This window comes from Mustela lutreola, chromosome 15 (assembly GCF_030435805.1).
Source record: "Mustela lutreola isolate mMusLut2 chromosome 15, mMusLut2.pri, whole genome shotgun sequence".
In the NCBI taxonomy this organism is placed as follows: Eukaryota; Metazoa; Chordata; class Mammalia; order Carnivora; family Mustelidae; genus Mustela; species Mustela lutreola.
The window spans coordinates 12159870-12182191 of NC_081304.1; the positions used below are offsets into that span (position 1 = coordinate 12159870).

The 22322-nt window shown below is 37.3% G+C and overlaps 1 protein-coding gene across 8 annotated transcripts in view; it reads right to left on the reverse strand.

Annotated features, from left to right (window-relative positions):
• CEP112 (centrosomal protein 112) overlaps positions 1-22322 on the reverse strand; it is a 410940-nt gene that overhangs the window by 142372 nt on the left and 246246 nt on the right. For all 8 annotated transcript variants that reach the window (XM_059147621.1, XM_059147617.1, XM_059147619.1 and 5 more), the window contains one exon: positions 11848-12078. In XM_059147621.1, the coding sequence (XP_059003604.1) occupies positions 11848-12078 (231 nt within the window). The remainder of the gene's footprint in view (positions 1-11847; positions 12079-22322) is intronic.

Sequence of the window (22322 nt, forward strand, 5' to 3'; positions counted from 1 at the left end):
ATTGAGCATCTTTTCATGTGTCTGTTGGCCATCTGGATGTCTTCAAAGAAATGTCTTCATATCTTCTGTCCATTTTAAAATCGGATTATTTGGTTTTGGGTGTTGATTTGTGAAAGTTCTTTGCATATTTTGGATACTAACCCTTTCTTGGATGTATCATTTGCAAATATCTTCTCATATTCAGTAAGTTGTTTTTTAGTTTTGTTGATTGTTTCCTTTTCTGTGCAGAAGCTTTCTATTTTAATAATGTAGTCCCAATAATTTATGTTTGCTTTTGTTTCCCTTGCCTCAGGAAACATACCTAAAAAATGTTGCTATGGCCAACTCAGAGACATTACTGCCTCTGCTTTCTTCTAGGATTTTTATCCTTTCAGGTAAATCCACTTTTAAAAAAGATTTTAATCATTTATTTTATAAAGAGAGTGTGTGCATACTTGAGTTGGGGGAGGGGCAGAGGGAATCTCAAGCAGAATCTCAAGTAGACTCGACTTGGAGCAAGGAATCCAACACAGGGCTCAATCTCACAACCCTGAGATCACGGCCCAAGCTAAAATCATGAATCGGATGCTTAACTGACTGAGCCACTCAGGCACCCCTCAGGTCAATTTATCTTGAGTTTATTTTTGTGTATAGTGTAAAAAATGGTCCAGTTTCATTCTTTTGTCTATAGCTGACCAGTTTTCCCAACATCATTTGTTGATGAGACTTTTTCCCATTTGATATTCTTTCCTGCTTTGTCAGAGATTAACTGACCATATGATTATGAGTTTATTTCTGAGTTTTCTATTCTTTTCTTTTGCTCTATGTTCCCATTTTCTGTGCTGATACCATACTGTTTTATACAGTTTTGTAATATAACTTGAAGTCTAGAATTGTGATACCTCCAGCTTTGCTTTTCTTTTTCAAATCTACTTTGGCTATCTAGGTCTTTTTTGGTTCCATACAAATTTTAGGGTTTTTTGTTGTAGTTCTATGAAAAATGCTGTTATTTTGATAAGGATTGCATTAAATCTGCAGATTGCTTTGGGTAGTATAGATATTTTAACAATATCTGCTCTTCTAGTCCATGAGCATGGGATGTCTTTCTGTTTCTTTGAGTCCTCTCCAATTTCTTTCATCAGTGTTTTATAGTTTTTTGAGTAGAGGTGTTTGACTTCTTCAGTTACGTTTATTCTTAGGTATCTTATTTTTGTGCAATTTTAAGTGGGATTGTTATCTTAATACCTCTTCCTGCTCCTGTATAGAAATGTAACAGATTTCTGAGATTAATCTGTTCTTAGAGGGATATCTTTTTTGGGTTTTGGTATTGATATTATGCTGACCAAAAAATAGACCACTACATCAAAAGAGATGAATATTTTAAAAGCCCACAATATAGATAACTAAAGGCTTTCAGGAAAGTTATACCAATTTATATGCTCACTAATAGCATTTTGGAGTATTTATTCATATCATCTTTGGTATTTGGTATTATTAATTAAAAGTGATAGTATCACTTAAAATTATTTGTTTATTCAATACATGAAAAGTAATGTCTTGTCTTAGCATTTCCTTAATTACTCGTGAGGATGAAGAGGTATATTTACACTAACTACACTTTTTCTGTTATTTTTACTGTGTCCCATAATATATTCAATTTAGTTAAATGACCATTTTTGATTATTAATTAATTTTTTTTAAGATTTTACTTATTTGAAAGAGAAAGTGCATATGAGCAGGGAGAGGGGGCAGAGAGAGAGAGAGAGGGAAAAGCAGACTCCCAACTGAGCAGAGCGCCCGACTCAGGGCCTTCCTGAGATCATGACATGAGTGGAAGGCAGACGCCTTAACCAACTGAGCCACCCAGGCACCCCATTCAACTATTAATTTAATCCTCACAATACTGAATTAGGAAACCCCATTCCAGAGTGAGTAATTGTCTCCCTTCTACTATGAACCATGATTAGAAGGAGACTTGACTCCCAGCCCAGTGCTCTTCCAATGTGCTATGCCCTTTGGCCTTTCTGTGACATCAGGCCCTCAGTGCCTAATACCAAATGCCCATCAGCTCATCCTCTGCCCTCCCCTTCTAAAAGTCTCCAAATAAAGCAGGCAGGATTATGGATAGGGAGGCTCTGTGCCTCTTCATTCTGATCTCCTTGAGCCTCCTAACAAACAGAAAATACTTTCAATCGAAGTGCATCAAAATGTTACTGAAATGTTGGTGTGTGATAGAAAAAACATCGATCAGAAGGCTAGTCAGGATGTTAAAATAATTAGAGTCTAGTTATCTATAAGTTCAGTATTATTTTCAGAAAGGTACTCATTTAAAATATATGTAGTCAGCATTATAATGTTCAGTAATTAAATCACAGGATATATAAAGAGAAAAGATGCCTCCTTTACATAAAAAGCACCCTCCTACTTAGGGTAATCACAGAGCTTAACACTCGAGCTGGGACATGTTTAAGATTGAAAGAGGTGGAGAAATGTTTAATCATTCAGGATCCTGGGACAACAGGTGCAAACTGGGACCTTCCTAGGCAAGTTGGGATGTACACGCCCCCCCATTTATGGTAAACCAAGACAGTGCCACAAATTACTCTTTCTGTTCTCATCTGTAATCACTTCATCATTGTTGAAGATACTAATGAAATACATATTTTTTAATTTCATTTATCTTTTTAAAGATTTCATTTACTTAATTGACAGACAGAGATCACAAGTAGGCAGAGAAGCAGGCTCCCAGCAGAGCAGAGAGCCCGATGCGGGGCAGGATCCCAGGACCCTGGAATCATGACCTGAGCTGAAGGCAGAGGCTTTAACCCACTGAGCCACCCAGGTGCTCCTCATTTTATTTTCTTCCATGTTATAAAAAAAAGATTCACTGCCAATAAGACTCCTACAGGTTTAGCCATGAAGCTGAAAGGATTGAAAGGACTGTATAATTATCAATGCTAATCTCAACTCAAACACACATACACACACACACACAATACATAACAAGAAAACTTCACAAAAACCAAAATGAACACACACATAAATTCCTTTCGCACAAATACCTACTTGTTTTATTCCGAATTCTCTCAGTTGGGATATCAATCTCCGAAGATGCCAAATAAATTGTTCTATTTTCAACAACTTCTCAAATCAAAATACCATCTTTTGCTATCCTGACCTAGAGATTTTCCTTTTATTCTAGGTAGAAATTTCTTCCCTTAAGAAAATCCCAAAGGATAAAACCAACAAGTTCTGGTGAATGGCAGAACTTCATTTACAATGGTACGATTAGAATATTAGGAAATTAGGGCAAACAAAGACAAGGGAGGATTAATCTTATAAATTGTAAATATTTACTTTAAATATAAACAATGATTCATTTGTAATTCTAGATTTTATTTTGAAATAGCCTTAACATGGAATATACTCTTTTAATTTTCTCCAAGGAAAATATAGCTCCCTAGCCCAGGAAAACTAGACTTTGAAGTTAAGCTACTGATATGCTCTTCCAGATTGCCAGAAAATAGAAGTGCTCTTGAACATGCAGCGAAGAGGCAGAGGGAGAATTGGCAAAAGATTCTCTGGGAAACAGGGAGAGCCGCATTCAGTGGGGGGCAGCCTGCTGCCATCTGCATCCCTGATTTGCAATGAGCGTGGCAGTCCCGCCCCCTGGTTGGGGTGGTAAAAGCCCGACAGTGTAAATATCCAACATCAGCTCTTTTTGTTTAATAAAAAGACACCGCAGACATTATTCCAGTACTTCGTGGAATCACTGTGAAACAGGTGCCTCATACCCGAACCAGAAAAAGTAGGGGAGACCTGAGGATCGATGCAAAACTGTGTCTCTAAGGAACACACACTTCCTCTTGTTATGTAGGAGATATGTTAACTGCTTTAACTAAAATATTTGGTTTGTGCTGCTTTGTCGATATTGTCCAAATGACAAAAAAGTCTAGCTCTGGTGTGAAACAAGACACAGTTCCCATTCACCACTTCAAGAAGGTTTTCGATGCAGGTACTTTGAAGACTATTTGAAAATTCTAAGTCTTCATATAAAAGAACACCAATTCATCACGTTCAAATTATTTACACACCCACGGTTTTCTAAGTTGCCATTTTTGCATGGTGTTTTTTGTAAATTAATTTACTGTTATGTTTAGAAGTATCATTGTGATCCATTATATTAAGCTGCAGCCAGAGGAAAATGCCAACTTGAAGACCAACATTTGTGAAATACTGTAAAATTTAGAGTGGATGTTGTTTGTCAATCAATTTTTGTAAGTCTGAACTGTTTGAGGATAATATTTAATTTAAAAATTTGAGGATATAAAACTTCATATTTTTAGCAAAGGAAAAAGTCAGGGAAAAGATCAAAGCAAAGGGACCAGAGTTGAGATTAGAATTCCATTTTAAGCCAAAATGACAACGTCTTCATAAGTTAATATTAATCCTTTAATTATAAATTTCAAAGGTTTAAGTAGTTTCTATGACCTTAGCTTTGAATAATTATGCCATATGGAGCTTTTCTTAAATTTGAAAAAGATGCTGAATTGTTGCTCAAAGCCTTTTAATGACTTCAGGCTGGCAGAATTCCAGTATAATCCTTCAGACACTATTAAAATTACAGACCAGGAACCCAAGCTGGCAAATGCTATGTAAATTTCATAAGTGCTTTTTACTTAGTATAGTGAGTACGGTGCGAAAAATGTTTAATGTGTTCCTATATTTTTAAATATTTAGTTTTTAGTATATTTTCAAACAGTGAAGCTTAAAACAACTACTTATAATAGAGAATTCACAAAGGAAATGATGGACAGATTACACTAAGTACAAGTAAGATCTTTTGTATAAAGTTAAATGATAAAATGAAACAGCAAGCACCAAAAATATTTGCCACAAGGCTAAGAATTTTTTCATCCTGCAAGGTGATGAGAATAACATCAGGAGACTAAGAGAAGACAAACTGTCAAAGAGTGGGAATAGGCAATTCTCAGAAAATGAAATACACACACGAATCTATTTTAAGTGTTTGAGTTAACTCCTTAAAATGCAAATTAAAAATAAAACTTTTTTTTACTAAAAATTAAAGGTAAGTATTAATGGTAAGGACTGGCTAGATAAAACATATTCTGTTACAGAACAATATAAATTAGCACAACCAATCTGACCCTGTAATTCTACTGGGATCTTAACCTAAGACAAAAACAATGGAAGTGTTGACAAAAATTTATATATAAAGATGTTCATCTCTGTGTCAATGTAGGCAATTTTTTAAAAAAGCTAAATGTTTAAAAATAAGAGAAAACTACACTCTATTATGCTGCATCCATAAAATGGAGTATCATGAAACAATGAAAACTATATTTTCAAAGAATCTCCAATGACCTTGGAATATACTTAGCATGACTTTTAAAAAAGCAAAAGACTACACTGTTTATTAAGTGTGATCTCGGTCCTCTAAAGTCACATAATGTGCTATTTTATATGCACACTAAATTATCACTAGGTTATCACTACCTGGGGGTAATAATAGGAAATTTTACATTTCTCTATTTCCTATATTTTCTCAAATAGCCTCTTATTTCAAGAAGGGTTATTTTATTTTATTTTATTTTATTTTATTTTTTTTTTTTTAAAGATTTTATTTATTTATTTGTAAGAGAGAGAGAGAGTGAGAGCGAGCACAGGCAGACAGAGTGGAAGGCAGAGTCAGAGGGAGAAGCAGGCTCCCTGCGGAGCAAGTAGCCCGATGTGGGACTCGATCCCAGGACGCTGGGATCATGACCTGAGCCGAAGGCAGCTGCTTAACCAACTGAGCCACCCAGGCGTCCCAAGAAGGGTTATTTTAAAAATAACCCAATACGTTTCTGAAACAATGGTAAATTGTAAATACCAAAGTTTTAACCAGACTTCTGAAAATGACTCACTACCCTCACTTAGTAATTGTTTGTAATTTGTCAAAAGCTCATGTTTTTCAGGGACTTTGTTTCAATTTGGTTTGAAAAGATTTCAAAAGGCTAGAAAAGAAGCTTTCACTTTGCAAATGTCAATCACAGACTCTCTCAGATTCTCTAGATCAAGTCTTCTCACCTGGTGGAGGATTTCATGCTTCTCTTAAAGCCACTGCAGATGGCAGCAGGTCTGGAGCTGCTGCTGACAGAGACCCAGGTAGGGTCTGGACTCGGGGATTCCTTCACAACCTCAAGGTTGTAAGTGCCACTGACAAAACCCAGACCCACCGGGAATGTTTCATTTGGATTATTTATTATTCTGGTGTTATTTTCCTCTCCTCTTTGAACCTCGATTTTATACTTAACGAAAGAAAATTAATTCATAAACCCCTCAATTCTGACAGGATTTTGAGCTGCTGGCAAATATTTTAGTCTTCTGATTTAAACATGATAAAACATTAAGCCTTTTCTAAAATACAGTGGAAGAATTCAAGCAGCATGCACAATGACACACCAGGCAGCAATGAGATTATCTTACCAGTTCACAAGTGTTAAATCAGATTTTCAGGTTAAGAACTCTACTGATGGGGCGCCTGGGTGGCTCAGTGGGTTAAGCCGCTGCCTTCGGCTCAGGTCATGATCTCAGAGTCCTGGGATCGAGTCCCGCATCGGGCTCTCTGCTCGGCAGAGAGCCTGCTTCCCTCTCTCTCTCTCTGGCTGCCTCTCTGTCTACTTGTGATTTCTCTCTGTCAAATTAATAAATAAAATCTTTAAAAAAAAAAAAAAAAAAAAAAAAAAAAAAAAAGAACTCTACTGATGTGTGCACAAAAATATAAAACTCTGTCTGAAAAAACCTTTGATGCTATACATTTAACTTGCTAAGTAACAAGGAGGAAATTACAACACTAAAGAAATGAAGATATGACTATAGAGAGGTATTTTGCCCCATCTAAAGAATTTAGAATGGGTTGAAGTCAAACGTGGATGAATCAAAACCAATGTCTTATTTATTCATATTACCATGTACATGGCTAGACTGATTTTCTCAGTTCACCATCATTCTTTCATTTTCTCAATATTTATGAATGGCTACTTTGTGGGAGGTGCCACATGGGATTCTGCACTTTAGAAATAAGCATTTCAAAAGGACTGCTTTCAAGGGACTCCTGGTCTTCCTGCAGTTAGAAATGCTCAACTCCTTTTACCAGTTGAGTAAAAACACGTATCAACTGGAAACAGAAATCCCTCTTCATGTCAGGAGCCCACCACTTGTATTTTATCATATGGACCTTGGGATTGGTTAATTCCACCAACTCAACCAAAACCAAACTCATGGCACTAAACATTAGCTTAGTCAATGCTTTTGTCCCTTTCCCCAGACTCTCCTTTTGCCCACAAGTCCCTATGTTCTCATGAACTCTGCCAGCACCGTTAACCATGGCAGCTAAAGTTCTACCATGATAAAACCCCTTTCTCTCTTCTTATGCTACTTCTGTCCTCAGTTCAATTAAAGAGCATTTCATTCTTCCAGACTCATGCTGCCATCCTCCCGCCTCGACCGGCAGAATCCCAGTTCTACCTCGGCAAATGCACTTACTCTTGCTTCCTTCCAGCCACATTCTAGCCATTGGCCCAGCATGAAGCCAGGCTATGTTGTTGGTCCTGGAACTCCTTACTCCGAAACTCCTGCTATTTTCTACTAGAAACACAGATGATATCAGATAGAAGCTCTCTGCAAGTCTCGCCGCAGAACCACCTTGTATATCTGCCAGTCCTCTCCTTTCTTCCTTCCTCCTTGAAAGTCATGGCTCCCATCATTCACTTACTTAGTATGTACTAGGAGGGCACCTACCATGTGCCGAGTTTTCTCAACACTAGCAGTACAGAAGTGAGCAAGGCAGACAAGGTCCTCGTGATGGAGCAGATATGCTAATGGGGGGATGGGGGGAGTGGGGGGTGGGTATGAATAGAAAATAAACAATCAGAAAAATGAAAAGATGATTCCAGATGGTGAGATGAGCTATGAAGACAACGGGACCAGTGAAGGTGGTAGAGCTGGGCATGACTCTACAGAGAGAGGTCAGGGAGGAACACTGAACAGTATGGAGTGAGGAGGAGGAGGATGGCCGCAGGAAATCTAGGGGAAGAACATCCCAGACAGAGGGGTGGTGGGTGTAAAGACCTGGAGGAAGGAGAGCGTGAGGCCTACTCCAGGAACAGGCTGAGGTCTCCTGTGGCTGGATCCTGTGGCCAAGGGGCAAGGGTGTGCCTGTGCTGGTCTTTCATCCAGACCCTTCTGTCTCAGCAAGCTCTCAGGTGTCCGTGGGTCTCGGCATCACTAAGCTCTTCCTCTCCACTGGTCCCTTCTTGTGTATTGCAAGACATTCTCAGCCTAAAGTATACTCCTTTGGAATGACACTTTCCTTTTAATATCAGATTTTCTGAAACAATAGAGTATTCACAAAGCTCCATGGTCTCATTTATCCACGATAGCGTTTCTGTTCACGCTCTCCTTTTCAGGGCTCTGTCCAAGATTATCCGTGACTTCTCACTTTCAAATCCCAGGACTTTTCCTCCTCCCTCATCCTTCCTGATTTTCTGTCACATTCTTGAAAATCCATCTTTCCAAATAGTCTCTTCCTTTGTTTCCATGAAAACTCATTTTTCTCAGATTCCTCTTACCTTGAAGACCCTTCTTTGACTATTTCATCTCCAAACTCTTCAACACAGTTCTTTCTTCACAGTTGTCTGTTTTCCTCCTGTGTCTCTCTCTTGAACAGGCCCTCTCTGTGGGTGATCCCCACAGCTGTCTACTCGAGTCCTGCCTTCTCTTATGATTACCCACAAACGTTCCTTCCACAGCAAGTGAACAGCCCAACTGGGTGAAGTGGAGGCACTTCAAAGTCAAAAAGTTCATAATGGTACCTACCTTCTTCCTCCCCAAACCAGACGTCTCCCACTTTCCCAGTTTATTAAGGGTTGGGTGATACTTCACAAGTCTAATCAATGCCATCTCTGAGATGATTCTCAAACGTCCCCTTTAGCCCTCTGTCATGCTATGCTCTCACTACGTTCCTGCACCTTGAACATGCCCTCAGGGACCTCCTGCTTACCTTAATCTGGTCCCTGCCAACTACTCCTACAGCAAGGGCATCTGAACAACATGGACAGAAAGATTTTCCTAAGAATCACTTGAATTGTGACATTCAGTGCTAAAAACTTTCAGCAGCTCCTCACTGTTTACCCAACAAAGCTAAAATACTATGACAGCTTTGGAGACTCTCTGTGATCCCAAGCTACCTTTTAGCTTAACTACTAACCGTTCCCCTTGATTAACCTCCATGCCTTTGCTTGCTCTTGCTGGTGTTATTTCTTGGGCTTAGAATGTTATCTTGCATGTCTACTGGTCAAAATCCTAGTAAAAGTGACATCTCGTCCAGTTAATTTTTCCTGATTTCATTAACAGAAATAATTTCCCCCAATTCACACTCCACCTTGCATTACAGTTATTTTCGTATGTGTGTATGTCTTGATGTCACTGTAATTTTATGATCTCCTTGAGGACTGTGCCTTTTTTCCCTTTTTCTTATATATCCTCATAGTGTCTGGGATAATGCCTTTCAGGGTTATAGAAGATCTCCCAGAAATGTTTGCCAAATAAATTACTAATGGTTTCTAATATTTTTTATTACCTATAACCTGATAATTAGTTATAACACATATAAACCTATACTTGAAAAGGTTCATCTTCTACTAAAAAGAAACATTTGGAATGTGAATATATAATGCAAGACAATTAAGGCCAAGCTTGTATGTTTTATAAGTCTGGTTTTGGTATGCCCGATTTTCTTATCATTGTGCACTGGTATGTGTGTCATTTAAGAACATTTATTCTGAAATACCTTGAACTGTTGGCAGAGACAAAGGGACCCAAGGCTAGGTGTTTGTAAGAGTCACCAGAGAGAGGAGAGCCTGAGTGGCTCAGTCAGTTAAGCATCCAGCACTTGATCTCACCTAGGGCCATGATCTCTGGGTCACGGGAAGGAGCCCCACATCAGGCTCTTCGCTCAGGGGAGAGTCTGCTGGTCTCCCTCTGCCTTTGCCTCTCCCCCTGCTCATGAACTCTCTCTCAAATAAATAAATCTTAAAAAAAAAAAAAAAAGAATCTCTAGGGAGGATACAAAAACATCCCTTTCACTCCCTATCCATCTCACTGATGTGCTATTGTCAGAGGGGTAAAACTTCTCTAAACTACTGGAATTTCTCTAATTCCCGAAACTTTCCATATTTTAAGATCAAAACATTCTTCTTTTGCATTACTTTGACGGAATTACCCCCAACAGCCTCATATAGATGTATAAAAGGCATCTCAACTGGAACACGGCCCCACAGGCCCCACAGGCCCCACCTACTATTCTGACCAGTTTCCTTCGGCCACCAGTAGGCGGAGTCCATTGGGCCACCGGCTCCAGCAAGTCACCTCGGCTTCACCCTTGACTGTTCAACAGCGTGTCCCTCTTTCTCTCTTCCACCCCACATCTGAACCAACAGCGGTCACTGTCAGCTCCACCTTCAGAGCCTACCCTGAATTTTATCAGTTTCTACCCTTTGCTGCTGCTGCCCAGGCCTGAGCCTCTGTCATCTTGTCCAAGTGCCCACAATGGCCTTTTAACTAGTCTCCCTACTTCCTTCTTTGCCCTCAATTCAGTCTGTCCTCAGCATGCACGGAGAGATCCTACTCTAATGTGAATCAACACATGCCAGTCCTCTGCTCAAAAACTGTGAAGTCTTACGCCAGAGAGCAAAACCCTCTCAAGAGCCCTCACAGACCCACAGGACATAGGTCCACCCCCCGAGGTTTCTTCCCTGACCTCATCACAACCTTCTCCTCCTCTTCCTCCTCCTTGGTCACTATTTCTGGCCATATCAGCCTCCATGCTATTCCTCCGACAAGCCAGGCTCACTTCTGCCTCTTTAGAGTCTGGTTCCTATTTATTTCTGGGTTCAGCCAAGGGCAACATCTGCTGAAGTCTGAGTCTCAAATAACTTAAGATGCTATAAAAGAAGCACCTTAGACTCACAATCCATGTAAAACCAAGAAAGCAGTGCCTAGAAAGGTGGTGTGCGCTCCATGAAGGCGTAACAGTTAAAGATGAAGAAGAAAAGGTTGAAAAAAAGGTAAGCAGAATTGAAAGACTCTTCAATTACCCTTTCCAAGTTTCTTAATCTCAAGATTAGACTGGTCTTAAGGAACTCAAGAGGAAATTTACAGTTGTTATTGTTAATACACATTTATTACACAATTACAATGTTCCCACCTTTCCAGAACATTGCAAGAACAAATATTTGAGATTATGCCTGGAAAATCATTTGATTCAAAATGTGTAAACCTTATATTGACATATATTTCAAAAATATGTAATTTTCAAGAAACTTTCCTTATTTCAGATTAAGTAATCAGATTAGTAATCTGGAATTATGTCATCATTTATGTTACAAAAGACTGTAAAATCTAGAAATGACTATTAGGAAACCAAAAAAGATATGGAAAAAGATATGGAACCTAGTCTTAACCTAGGAAAACTTGGAGCTACAGCTCAAGTATCCCTATTCAGTGCAATATTGGACAGTATTCTACATTGCTGTATAACAATGTACGTTTAATCACTACGGAATGGGATATTCCATACTATCCTTTCCATGAACGTCAAGGGAAAATAGGAAACCTAACTCTCTGGATGATTTTTGTGGTGCTTAAACATAGAGCAAGACACTTAAATGGCTCCGTTGAAGAGTTGTTAGGTTTCAGGAGCAGCTCTATGTTCACCACTTTGTAGAGATTAAATGCGAGGGTGGCAGCAGTGGGGCCACCCTCATGGGTTTCAGTGGTCTGCACAAATCCAGCTGGAGAGCTTACCTTTTCCAGCGTCACCTCGGTCTCCGCAGCATGAGTCTTTTTCAGCTCCATCTTCATCTTTTCTGACTCAGCCTTCAGTTTGTAGACAGCAGTCTCGTGGTCCCTTGCAGCCCTCTGCTTCTCCTCTTCGCGAAGAAGACCGAGCTCTATCAGCTGCTGCTTCCGCTGAGAATTCACGTGAATCAGCTCTTCTCTCAGCTTGTGCACTTGGGCCTCCATGTCAGCAATAACCTTGTTTTTAAAGATGGGAAAATGGGCAGAGGATATGAATAGGAAAATTGTCAAAGAAGAATTGCCAAAGGTTAACAAACATACAAGTTCACTCCTTCCTCCCTCCCTCCCCCCTTCCTGCCCTCCTCCACTTATTCCCCCATCCCATGCCATTCCCTCCTGGCTTAGAGGTAAATTCTACCTAACACCTTTTTCCCATAGACAACATGTTTAGTTTCATTTGTCTCAAATATCTATGTAAGTGGAACGTCACATGTATTCTTCTGCAACTTGCTTTTTCAAATATTCAATGTTATGTTCCTAAGATTCATCTAGTGCTTGCTATGGTATCTTTGGTTTTATGTCATTGATACTGGCTCTTAATTCATGATGTCAAGCATTCTACATTTTTGGGTTTATTTTATATTCCTCCTCCTGATTTCTTCTTTTTAGTATTCAGCTCATTTATTTTTATACTTTCTTCTTTTCTGATTTATGAACTTAAGAATATGTACTCCTCCAACTTTTACATATGTTTAATCTCTCAAGTGTAGATTTTCATGATCCTTTAGGTCAAAACATTTTTTAACTTCCTTCATTATTTTCTGTTTTGACTTATAAACAATTTAGAAGCAGGTTTCTTAATTCCCAAACATATGGGGCATATTAGTTTCCTGAGGATCCCATAACAAGTACCATGAACTGGGTGGCTTAATGCAACAGACATCTACTCTCTCATGGTTCTAGAGATGAGTAGTCTGAGATCAAGGTGCTGGCAGGGTTGATTCCTTCTGGAGGTCCGAGAGGGACTCTGGCCCATGGCTCCCTTCTACCTTCTGATGGCGGCTGACAATCCACAGTGTTCCCTGATTTCTAGACACATAGGTCCAATTTTTCCTCTTCTTTCAAGTACACAGGTCATCTTGGGCCTTTAGGATGTAATAAATGCCTTTATAAAATGGAATTGGTGCCTTTTCAAAAGAAACTCAAGAGATTCCTTGCTCCTTCTACCATGTGAGGACTCAGCGAGAAGGTGCTACTTCTGAGCCAGGAAGAGGGTCCTCATCAGAACACAACCGTGCTGATGCCTTGATCTCTGACTTCCCAGCCTCAGAACTGGGACAAATGAATTTCTGTTATTTAGAAGCCACCCAGCCTGCGGTATTTTGTTGTAGAAGCCCGAACAGACTAAGACACGTACTCCAAGAAAAAGAGACATGCAAAGATTTTATCTAAATTCAGTCTGATAAGAAAGCCTTCGTTTTTATCACATACTATATTGTATCAAAGCAGTAAGAATTTTTTATAGGGAATGACATTTATTGTATTTTATTAATTTACTGTTATTGTATACTTCACCTCTAATTTTCACTATGATTAAAATAAAGTTATATCCCAAAGTTGCATGGTCATAATGTCTTTATAAAAAAATAAAAAATTAACCAAAAAAAGTTAGCTTTCCAAAACCACTGACTCCACCCCAAATTGAATTTCAGTCTTTGACAATGTATATACAAATATATTTTTTTAAGATTTTATTTATTTATTTGAGAGAGAGACAGTGAGAGAGAGCATGGGTGAGGAGAAGGTCAGAGAGAGAAGCAGACTCCTCGTGGAGCTAGGAGCCCGATGCGGGACTCAATCCCAGGACCCTGGGATCATGACCTGAGCCGAAGGCAGTCGTCCAACCAACTGAGCCACCCAGGCGTCCCTGTACATACAAATATTTTTAATGATATAATCACTGTTTAGATACTGTTCTACCTTTTCCTATACCTAACTTTACATCTTCATTCCCATTTTTTAGTGTATTTGTCACTTTAGTGGCTCTTTGATACTTCATCATTGCAACTCATTGTAATTTACTTAATCATTATTCTTGGATATTGGTCTTATTTTCAGTTAGTCATTATTACATATGAAACATCTATGAATAAATTACACTGGTATTTTGCTTTTAGGTTATATTATCAAAATTTTTTGGTTAAAAGATAAGAAAAACTTTCTAATTTTCTTTCCAAATTGCTCTACAGAAACACTGGATCCATTTCCAATGTGAACAACAGTGGGTATGTGAACCTGTCTTTCCACACCCTTGCCACTGCTTTACTTCATAATTTTGTATATTTTTATTAGTTGACTAGGAATGTGATGATAACTTAAGGAAGGCATTTTAAATTGCTGGCACACTGATATACATTGGCTGTAGTCCAAAGATGGTTTTCAAATAGAAAAATTATACTGAAAAATGAATCAACTAATTATGGAAGAAATAAACATTAAATGAAAGAACTTAATGCCGAAGATTTCCCTAGGGTATTTAATATTTCAGTCCTTAGCATGTGCTGATAACTAAAGTGATGGAACTGCCAAGATCAATCTGGAATAGATGTGTTCAATTTTCTTTAATATTATAAATAGTGACCTAGAAAGCTTCATCTATTTGACTGATATAAAAGAGCAGAGACACACTATAAGGACAACTTCTAATCAAGCTGATTTCAATTACAAGTTAAGAACTACAGACCAGAAAACATGGAAGCAACCCAGACGTCCATTGACAAGATAAATGGATAAGCAAAATAGAGTCTCTATATACAAAGCAATATTATTCAACCAAAAAAGGGGAAAATCTGCCTTATGTCACAACATGGGTAAGCCTTGAGGACATTATGCTAAGTGAAATAAGGCACTCACCAAAACACAAATGCTGTTGATTTTACTTACATGAGATACTTTGGGTAGTCAAAATCATTAAGACGGAAAATGGCACGGTGGTTGCCAGGGGCTGGAGGGAAGATGGGGGATTACTAGTTCATGGGCGCAGAGTTTCAGTTTTACAAGATAGAGTTCTGGGGATGAATGTGCTGATGGGTGCACAAAAATGTCTATGTATTTAATACCACATCAGGCTGTGCACTTAAAAATGGCTAAAATGGTAAATTTTATGATATGTATATTTTACTACAATAAAAAAACAATTTACAAAAAACCACAAGAACACCAAACATACACACCAATTTCCTTAGAAAGCTAATGACTCTGAAACCACTCTGAGTCTGACAATTCTGGCAAAAGAAGTGAGAGGTTGAAACACCTTGTAAATGATTGTGGATTGCCAGGATTATCATCAAAGTAGCCCCAAACAAAATTCAAAAATACACTTTATGAAAGCAAAATGTATCTAAAAGTTGATAGCATGTTCATGGATAAGAAAGAATCATTTGGACTATTTTGAAAATGGAAAAATTATTCTTTAGGTACTCTTGGAATAAAGACACATTAATAAGTTATTGATGTATTAGGTTACCTTTGTATATTCACAGAAAGTTTATGAGTAATTACTACCAAAGTATGAAATATTTCCAATATGCTACTCTTTATTTTATAATTATATATAATTCATTATTTGTTAGGATCTATGATGTGGAAGCCACCATAAATGACTTCTAGAAGAAAAAAATTCTCTAAAGAGTTCAGATTGTAATATATAAAATATATAAGCTACACACACTTGTACAGACACAAGCCATGAAGCCACAAAGGAAGACAAAGTACCATAAAAGTTCAAAAGACAGAAAGTTACTTTGAGCTAGGAAGAATTCTGGAAAACTGAATAAAACGGAATGCATCTGAGATGTACCTTAAGAGATAGTACCATTTGGGGAAAGGGATGAATATAGGATATTTCAAGCAGAAAGAATGAGCTGCATGGAAGAAAAACAGAGCATCAAAAAGGAATAGGGGAAATTCAGAAAACAGACATTTTTGCAGACATTGAAGATATTAAACTACAAGGGCTGAAAAGCAAGGCACTGGAGAACCAGTAAGATACTTGGATACTGGAGAGTTGTATGTGGGGATAGTATGCAAAGAAATACCCCTGAATTTCTATTAAGAAAGACTAATGTGGAGGTAGTATATATATAATGGGTTAGAGACACCAGAGATGGGAAGGCCAGCAGACAGGAATGGATGGGAATACAATCTGAGAAGTAGAATTAAGAGGGCTAAACAACTGCATGTTGTAGTTGTCCTTGTTGAAGGCAAAGAAGAGACAGGAATATTCGTGATTTAGGATAGTTACTTCAGGCAGTTTGGCAGATTAGATATTGGAGAGGCCCTCATGAGATGAAACAACTAGTTCTGTATAAAACACAATGTTTAAAAAAAATACAATGTTTTCTTTCTTTGCTCACAGGAAGTAAGAGAAAAATCCAAAGAGAAAAACCAAAAGAAAACAAAAAATCACATATGTAAACTACATTTGCCAAAAATAGGATAATGAGCAGTAAGCATGCCCAAAAGACAAGGTATCTTTGAGGACAAATGTCTTTATTAGCATTGTAGCTTCAGGGGCAAGGAATATGGGAGTTGAACATGATTCCACAGAATTAGGTCACAGAGCCCGGAATAGGACTAAAGTGGTTCCAGGTCCATAGTGTTATTTACTCTTGCCTGAAACTAAAACAAATTCCCTCTGGAGAAAAGCTTCTTCAGTTTAATGTCTCTAAGTTTTCCATAAATTAGGATAAATAGAAAATGAGCTCATAATAAAAAAATTACTAAACCCAGAAAAAAACCACCATTGGTATGAGTTAGCAAAAATGGATTCCCACTAGCAAGTACTTCAAATATGAGAATTATCAGAAAAATAAGATAAAATAACATGCATTAAATATTTTAAACAGCAAAAGATGAAATCACAAAACGATTTCAGAAGACATTAAGCAAAAATTACCAGATTTGAGAAAAAAACAAACATAATTTCCAAAAATAAGGTTTTTGAATAAAAGAATAGATGTGTGAAGGCAGTTTAAACATAGCAGAAGCAAAAAGTTATGAAAGAGAAGAGAGATCCTAATAAGTTACTCAATACAGCATGTTAATATTAGAAGATAATGGCTATAAGTGAGATGTTGAAAGTTATGAAAGTTGAAATAAAAATACCTAATATATCTTTAGAGTTCCAGAAGGAGGGGACAGAGACAATAGGGAGGATATGCAAAAATGACTGGGAATTTTCCAGAACTGGTGAAAAGCAAGAATCCACAGAAACATTAAGCAGAATAAACACAGAAAATGAAGAAAAGAAGGAAAGAGCTCCACATCTGTATACTAGATAATGAAATGGCAGAACACAAAAGACAAAGAGAAAAACTTAAAAAGCAGGCAAAGAATACATTCAGTCAATGACATCCCAGGAGCAACAGGTACACTAAGCACCCAGATTTTGGGTTCTAGTACCATTCCCCAACAAAAGGAACCAGTGGCCCCTGGACAAATGGCTGATTCTAAGAATGGAAATACATAAGCAAGGAAACACATAAGGTGAATCAGAACATCTTCTGTACTAGCGAGTGTTCATTCACTAAGGAAGTGTTCATTGCTGAGAGAATATCAAATATAGGAACCAACTGATATAGGAACTGAAAGACCTCCCAATGGCCAAAGCTGGAAGAATTTGAGAAAAAAAGGACTGGAATATATTCCAAAGAACAAAATATATATTCATTAGTACATACTCATATAAATAAATGATGTATTAAATTAATAAGATGAGGGAGAATAAACAAATCTTCCTTGCAGAAGAATTCCAAATTACAGTGAAAGGCATTTTACAAATTCCAAATGGGTACTCTTCAAAACTGTCAAGGTCTTCAAAAGTAAGGAAAATCGGACAAACTATCATAGCAGAGGAGACCAAGAAGAGATGACAAGTAAATGTAATGTGATAACCTAGATGAGATCCTGGAACAAGAAAATGACATTAGGTAAAAATAAACTTAATGATGATATATCAATATTGGTACATAATTGCAAACAATGTATCATACTAATATAAGATATTAATAACAGGGTAAACTGGGTGCAAGGGATATGAGAGCTCTTTGTAGTATCCTCTTGATTTCTCTATAAATCTAAAAGTGTTTTTAAAATACAGTCTATTTTAAAAATAAGGGTAAGAAAGATATATAGAAAAAAGTGGGAAAGATGAAAAAAAGGTCTTTTAATAATTACAAAAGTGTAAATGTACCAAAGTAACTACTTAAAAGAGTGTGATAGTTCAGATTTTTTAAAACAAATTAAAATTTACCCTTTTTTAAATGAGACATACTGAAGACATAAAGAAACTGAAGCTAAGGAAATGAAAAAATTAGGCCAGTAAAATATTAAACAAAGATACTCTCAAAATAGAGTATCATTAAATAATTATTTTTAAAAATTTCATTCATCAGATACATCTAAACTACATACATGTGATCAAACAGGCTCAAATTATATATACAACAAATTTAATGGTACTACAGGGGAAAATGGAAAAATCTGCCATTCTAGAAAGAGATTTCATCTCTCTCTTTCTCTCTCAGGAAACCATGAAACCTAAGTGTCAACATATTGCAAAAACAGTGATGGTATAAAACAGAAAAAAAAAAATCTTCAACAAGAATTCAATTAAATTAGGAACCATGACAAAAATAGTAACAGCAAAACTAAAATAATTCCCCATATACTTCAAAATTTTAAACATATACTTTAAATAATTCATGGTTCAGGGTGCCGGTATGGCTCAGTTGGTTAAGTATCCAACTCTTGATTTTGACTCAGATCATGATCTCGGAGCCGTGAGATCAAGTCCTGCAATGGGCTCTCTCTGTGCTGGGCATGGAGCTTGCTTAAGGTTCTCTCTCTCCCTCTCTCTCTGTCCCTCTTCACCACACTTTCTCTCTTAAATAACCAACCAACCAACCTATGGTTCAAAATGAAATTAACTTTAAAAACTTAGAATTGATCTCCGGAAGAAGACACAAGACTTTTTTTTTTTTTTTTTTTTTTTTACATTTGTACTGTTTTAAATGGTTATGAGGGAGTTAGTATAACAATCAGGGAAGCATGGGAGATACTTTACTATATCTATTTTTGTGACTTTTAAATTGATTGATGCTAACATATTTCTTAATAAAAATAAATTCTGAAACTGTTCCAAAAAATAGAAATGGAAGGAAAACTTCCAAACTCATTTTATGAGGCCAGCATCACCTTGATCCCAAAACCAGACAAGGATCCCACCAAAAAAGAGAGCTATAGACCGATATCCTTGATGAACACAGATGCGAAAATACTCAACAAAATACTAGCCAATAGGATTCAACAGTACATTAAAAAGATTATTCACCACGACCAAGTGGGATTTATTCCAGGGCTGCAAGGTTGGTTCAACATCCGCAAATCAGTCAATGTGATACAACACATCAATAAAAGTAAGAACAAGAACCATATGATACTCTCAATAGATGCTGAAAAAGCATTTGACAAAGTACAACATCCCTTCCTGATCAAAACTCTTCAAAGTGTAGGGATAGAGGGCACATACCTCAATATCATCAAAGCCATCTATGAAAAACCCACCGCAAATATCATTCTCAATGGAGAAAAACTGAAAGCTTTTCCGCTAAGGTCAGGAACACGGCAGGGATGTCCATTATCACCACTGCTATTCAACATCGTACTAGAGGTCCTAGCCTCAGCAATCAGACAACAAAAGGAAATTAAAGGCATCCAAATCGGCAAAGAAGAAGTCAAATTTTCACTCTTCGCAGATGATATGATACTATATGTGGAAACCCCAAAAGACTCCACTCCAAAACTGCTAGAACTTATACAGGAATTCAGTAAAGTGTCAGGATATAAAATCAATGCACAGAAATCAGTTGCATTTCTCTACACCAACAGCAAGACAGAAGAAAGAGATATTAAGGAGTCAATCCCATTTACAATTGCATCCAAAACCATAAGATACCTAGGAATAAACCTAACCAAAGAGACACAGAATCTATACTCAGAAAACTATAAAGTACTCATGAAAGAAATTGAGGAAGACACAAAGAAATGGAAAAATGTTCCATGCTCCTGGATTGGAAGAATAAATATTGTGAAAATGTCTATGCTACCTAAAGCAATCTACACATTTAATGCAATTCCTATCAAAGTACCATCCATCTTTTTCAAAGAAATGGAACAAATAATGCTAAAATTTATATGGAACCAGAAAAGACCTCGAATAGCCAAAGGGATATTGAAAAAGAAAGCCAACGTTGGTGGCATCACAATTCCGGACTTCAAGCTCTATTACAAAGCTGTCATCATCAAGACAGCATGGTACTGGCACAAAAACAGACACATAGATCAATGGAACAGAATAGAGAGCCCAGAAATAGACCCTCAACTCTATGGTCAACTAATCTTCGACAAAGCAGGAAAGAATGTCCAATGGAAAAAAGACAGCCTTTTCAATAAATGGTGCTGGGAAAATTGGACAGCCACATGCAGAAAAATGAAATTGGACCATTTCCTTACACCACACACAAAAATAGACTCAAAATGGATGAAGGACCTCAATGTACGAAAGGAATCCATCAAAATCCTTGAGGAGAACACGGGCAGCAACCTCTTCGACCTCTGCCGCAGCAACATCTTCCTAGGAACAACGCAAAAGGCAAGGGAAGCAAGGGAAAAAATGAACTACTGGGATTTCATCAAGATCAAAAGCTTTTGCACAGCAAAGGAAACAGTTAACAAAATCAAAAGACAACTGACAGAATGGGAGAAGATATTTGCAAACGACATATCAGATAAAGGACTAGTGTCCAGAATCTATAAAGAACTTAGCAAACTCAACACCCAAAGAACAAATAATCCAATCAAGAAATGGGCAGAAGACATGAACAGACATTTCTGCAAAGAAGACATCCAGATGGCGAACAGACACATGAAAAAGTGCTCCATATCACTCGGCATCAGGGAAATACAAATCAAAACCACAATGAGATATCACCTCACACCAGTCAGAATGGCTAAAATCAACAAGTCAGGAAATGACAGATGCTGGCGAGGATGCGGAGAAAGAGGACCCTCCTACACTGTTGGTGGGAATGCAAGCTGGTGCAGCCACTCTGGAAAACAGCATGGAGGTTCCTCAAAATGTTGAAAATAGAACTGCCCTATGACCCAGCAATTGCACTATTGGGTATTTACCCTAAAGATACAAATGTAGTGATCCAAAGGGACACATGCACCCGAATGTTTATAGCAGCAATGTCCACAATAGCCAAACTATGGAAAGAACCTAGATGTCCATCAACAGATGAATGGATCAAGAAGATGTGGTATATATACACAATGGAATACTATGCAGCCATCAAAAGAAATGAAATCTTGCCATTTGCAACAACGTGGATGGAACTAGAGCGTATCATGCTTAGCGAATAAGTCAAGCAGAGAAAGACAACTATCATATGATCTCCCTGATATGAGGAAGTGGTGATGCAACATGGAGGCTTAAATGGGTAGAAGAATAAATGAAACAAGATGGGATTGGGAGGGAGACAAACCATAAGTGACTCTTAATCTCACAAAACAAACTGAGGGTTGCCGGGGGGAGGGGGTTGGGGAGAAGGGGGTGGGATTATGGACATTGGGGAGGGTATGTGATTTGGTGAGTGCTGTGAAGTGTGTAAACCTGGTGATTCACAGACCTGGGGATAAAAATATATGTTTATAAAAAATAAAAAATTAAAAAAAAATAAATTCTTAACATTTAAATAAAAATTCTCAGAAATGATTGATTATGAAAATATTCTTTATCAAATCCTGAAGGATGAAACGAAAGTGAAGGAAATATGTAGCCACAACATGCTATTTATTTTTAAAAGTTTAATTGTTAAGAAAAAAGGCCGATTAAAGAAATTAACAAGATAAAACAATTTCTGGTAAGACTGATGAAGGAAACAAGAAAGAAGGCATAAATAAACAATATCCAGGCTGAAAATAGAGCTGTGGCATTATTACCTATAAAAAGGAGATAATGATTAATACTAAAATTTAAAAAAATACGACAGATCTATCACAGATTAAAAAGATAAGATCACACCATAAAATATTATGTGAACAACTGGAGAACCAAGGTGAAACAAATTCCTAGGAAAATATAGACTGCCAAAAATAAGAAAGCAAATAAAACAATCTAACAAGCAAATTGAAAGAATAGTGAAAAATCTTCCTACAAAGAAAACACCAAGCTTAGATAATTTCCAGGTGAGTTCTAAAAAAATTTCCCAGAAGATAGATCATTCTAGTCTTTTATAATCTCTTGCAGAGGACAGAGAAACGTACTCTCAAACTATTTCAGAAGTCATAATATTGATACCAAAGGATGTCAAGAATAGGAAGAGAAATAAAAATTATATGCCAACTCATTCATGAAC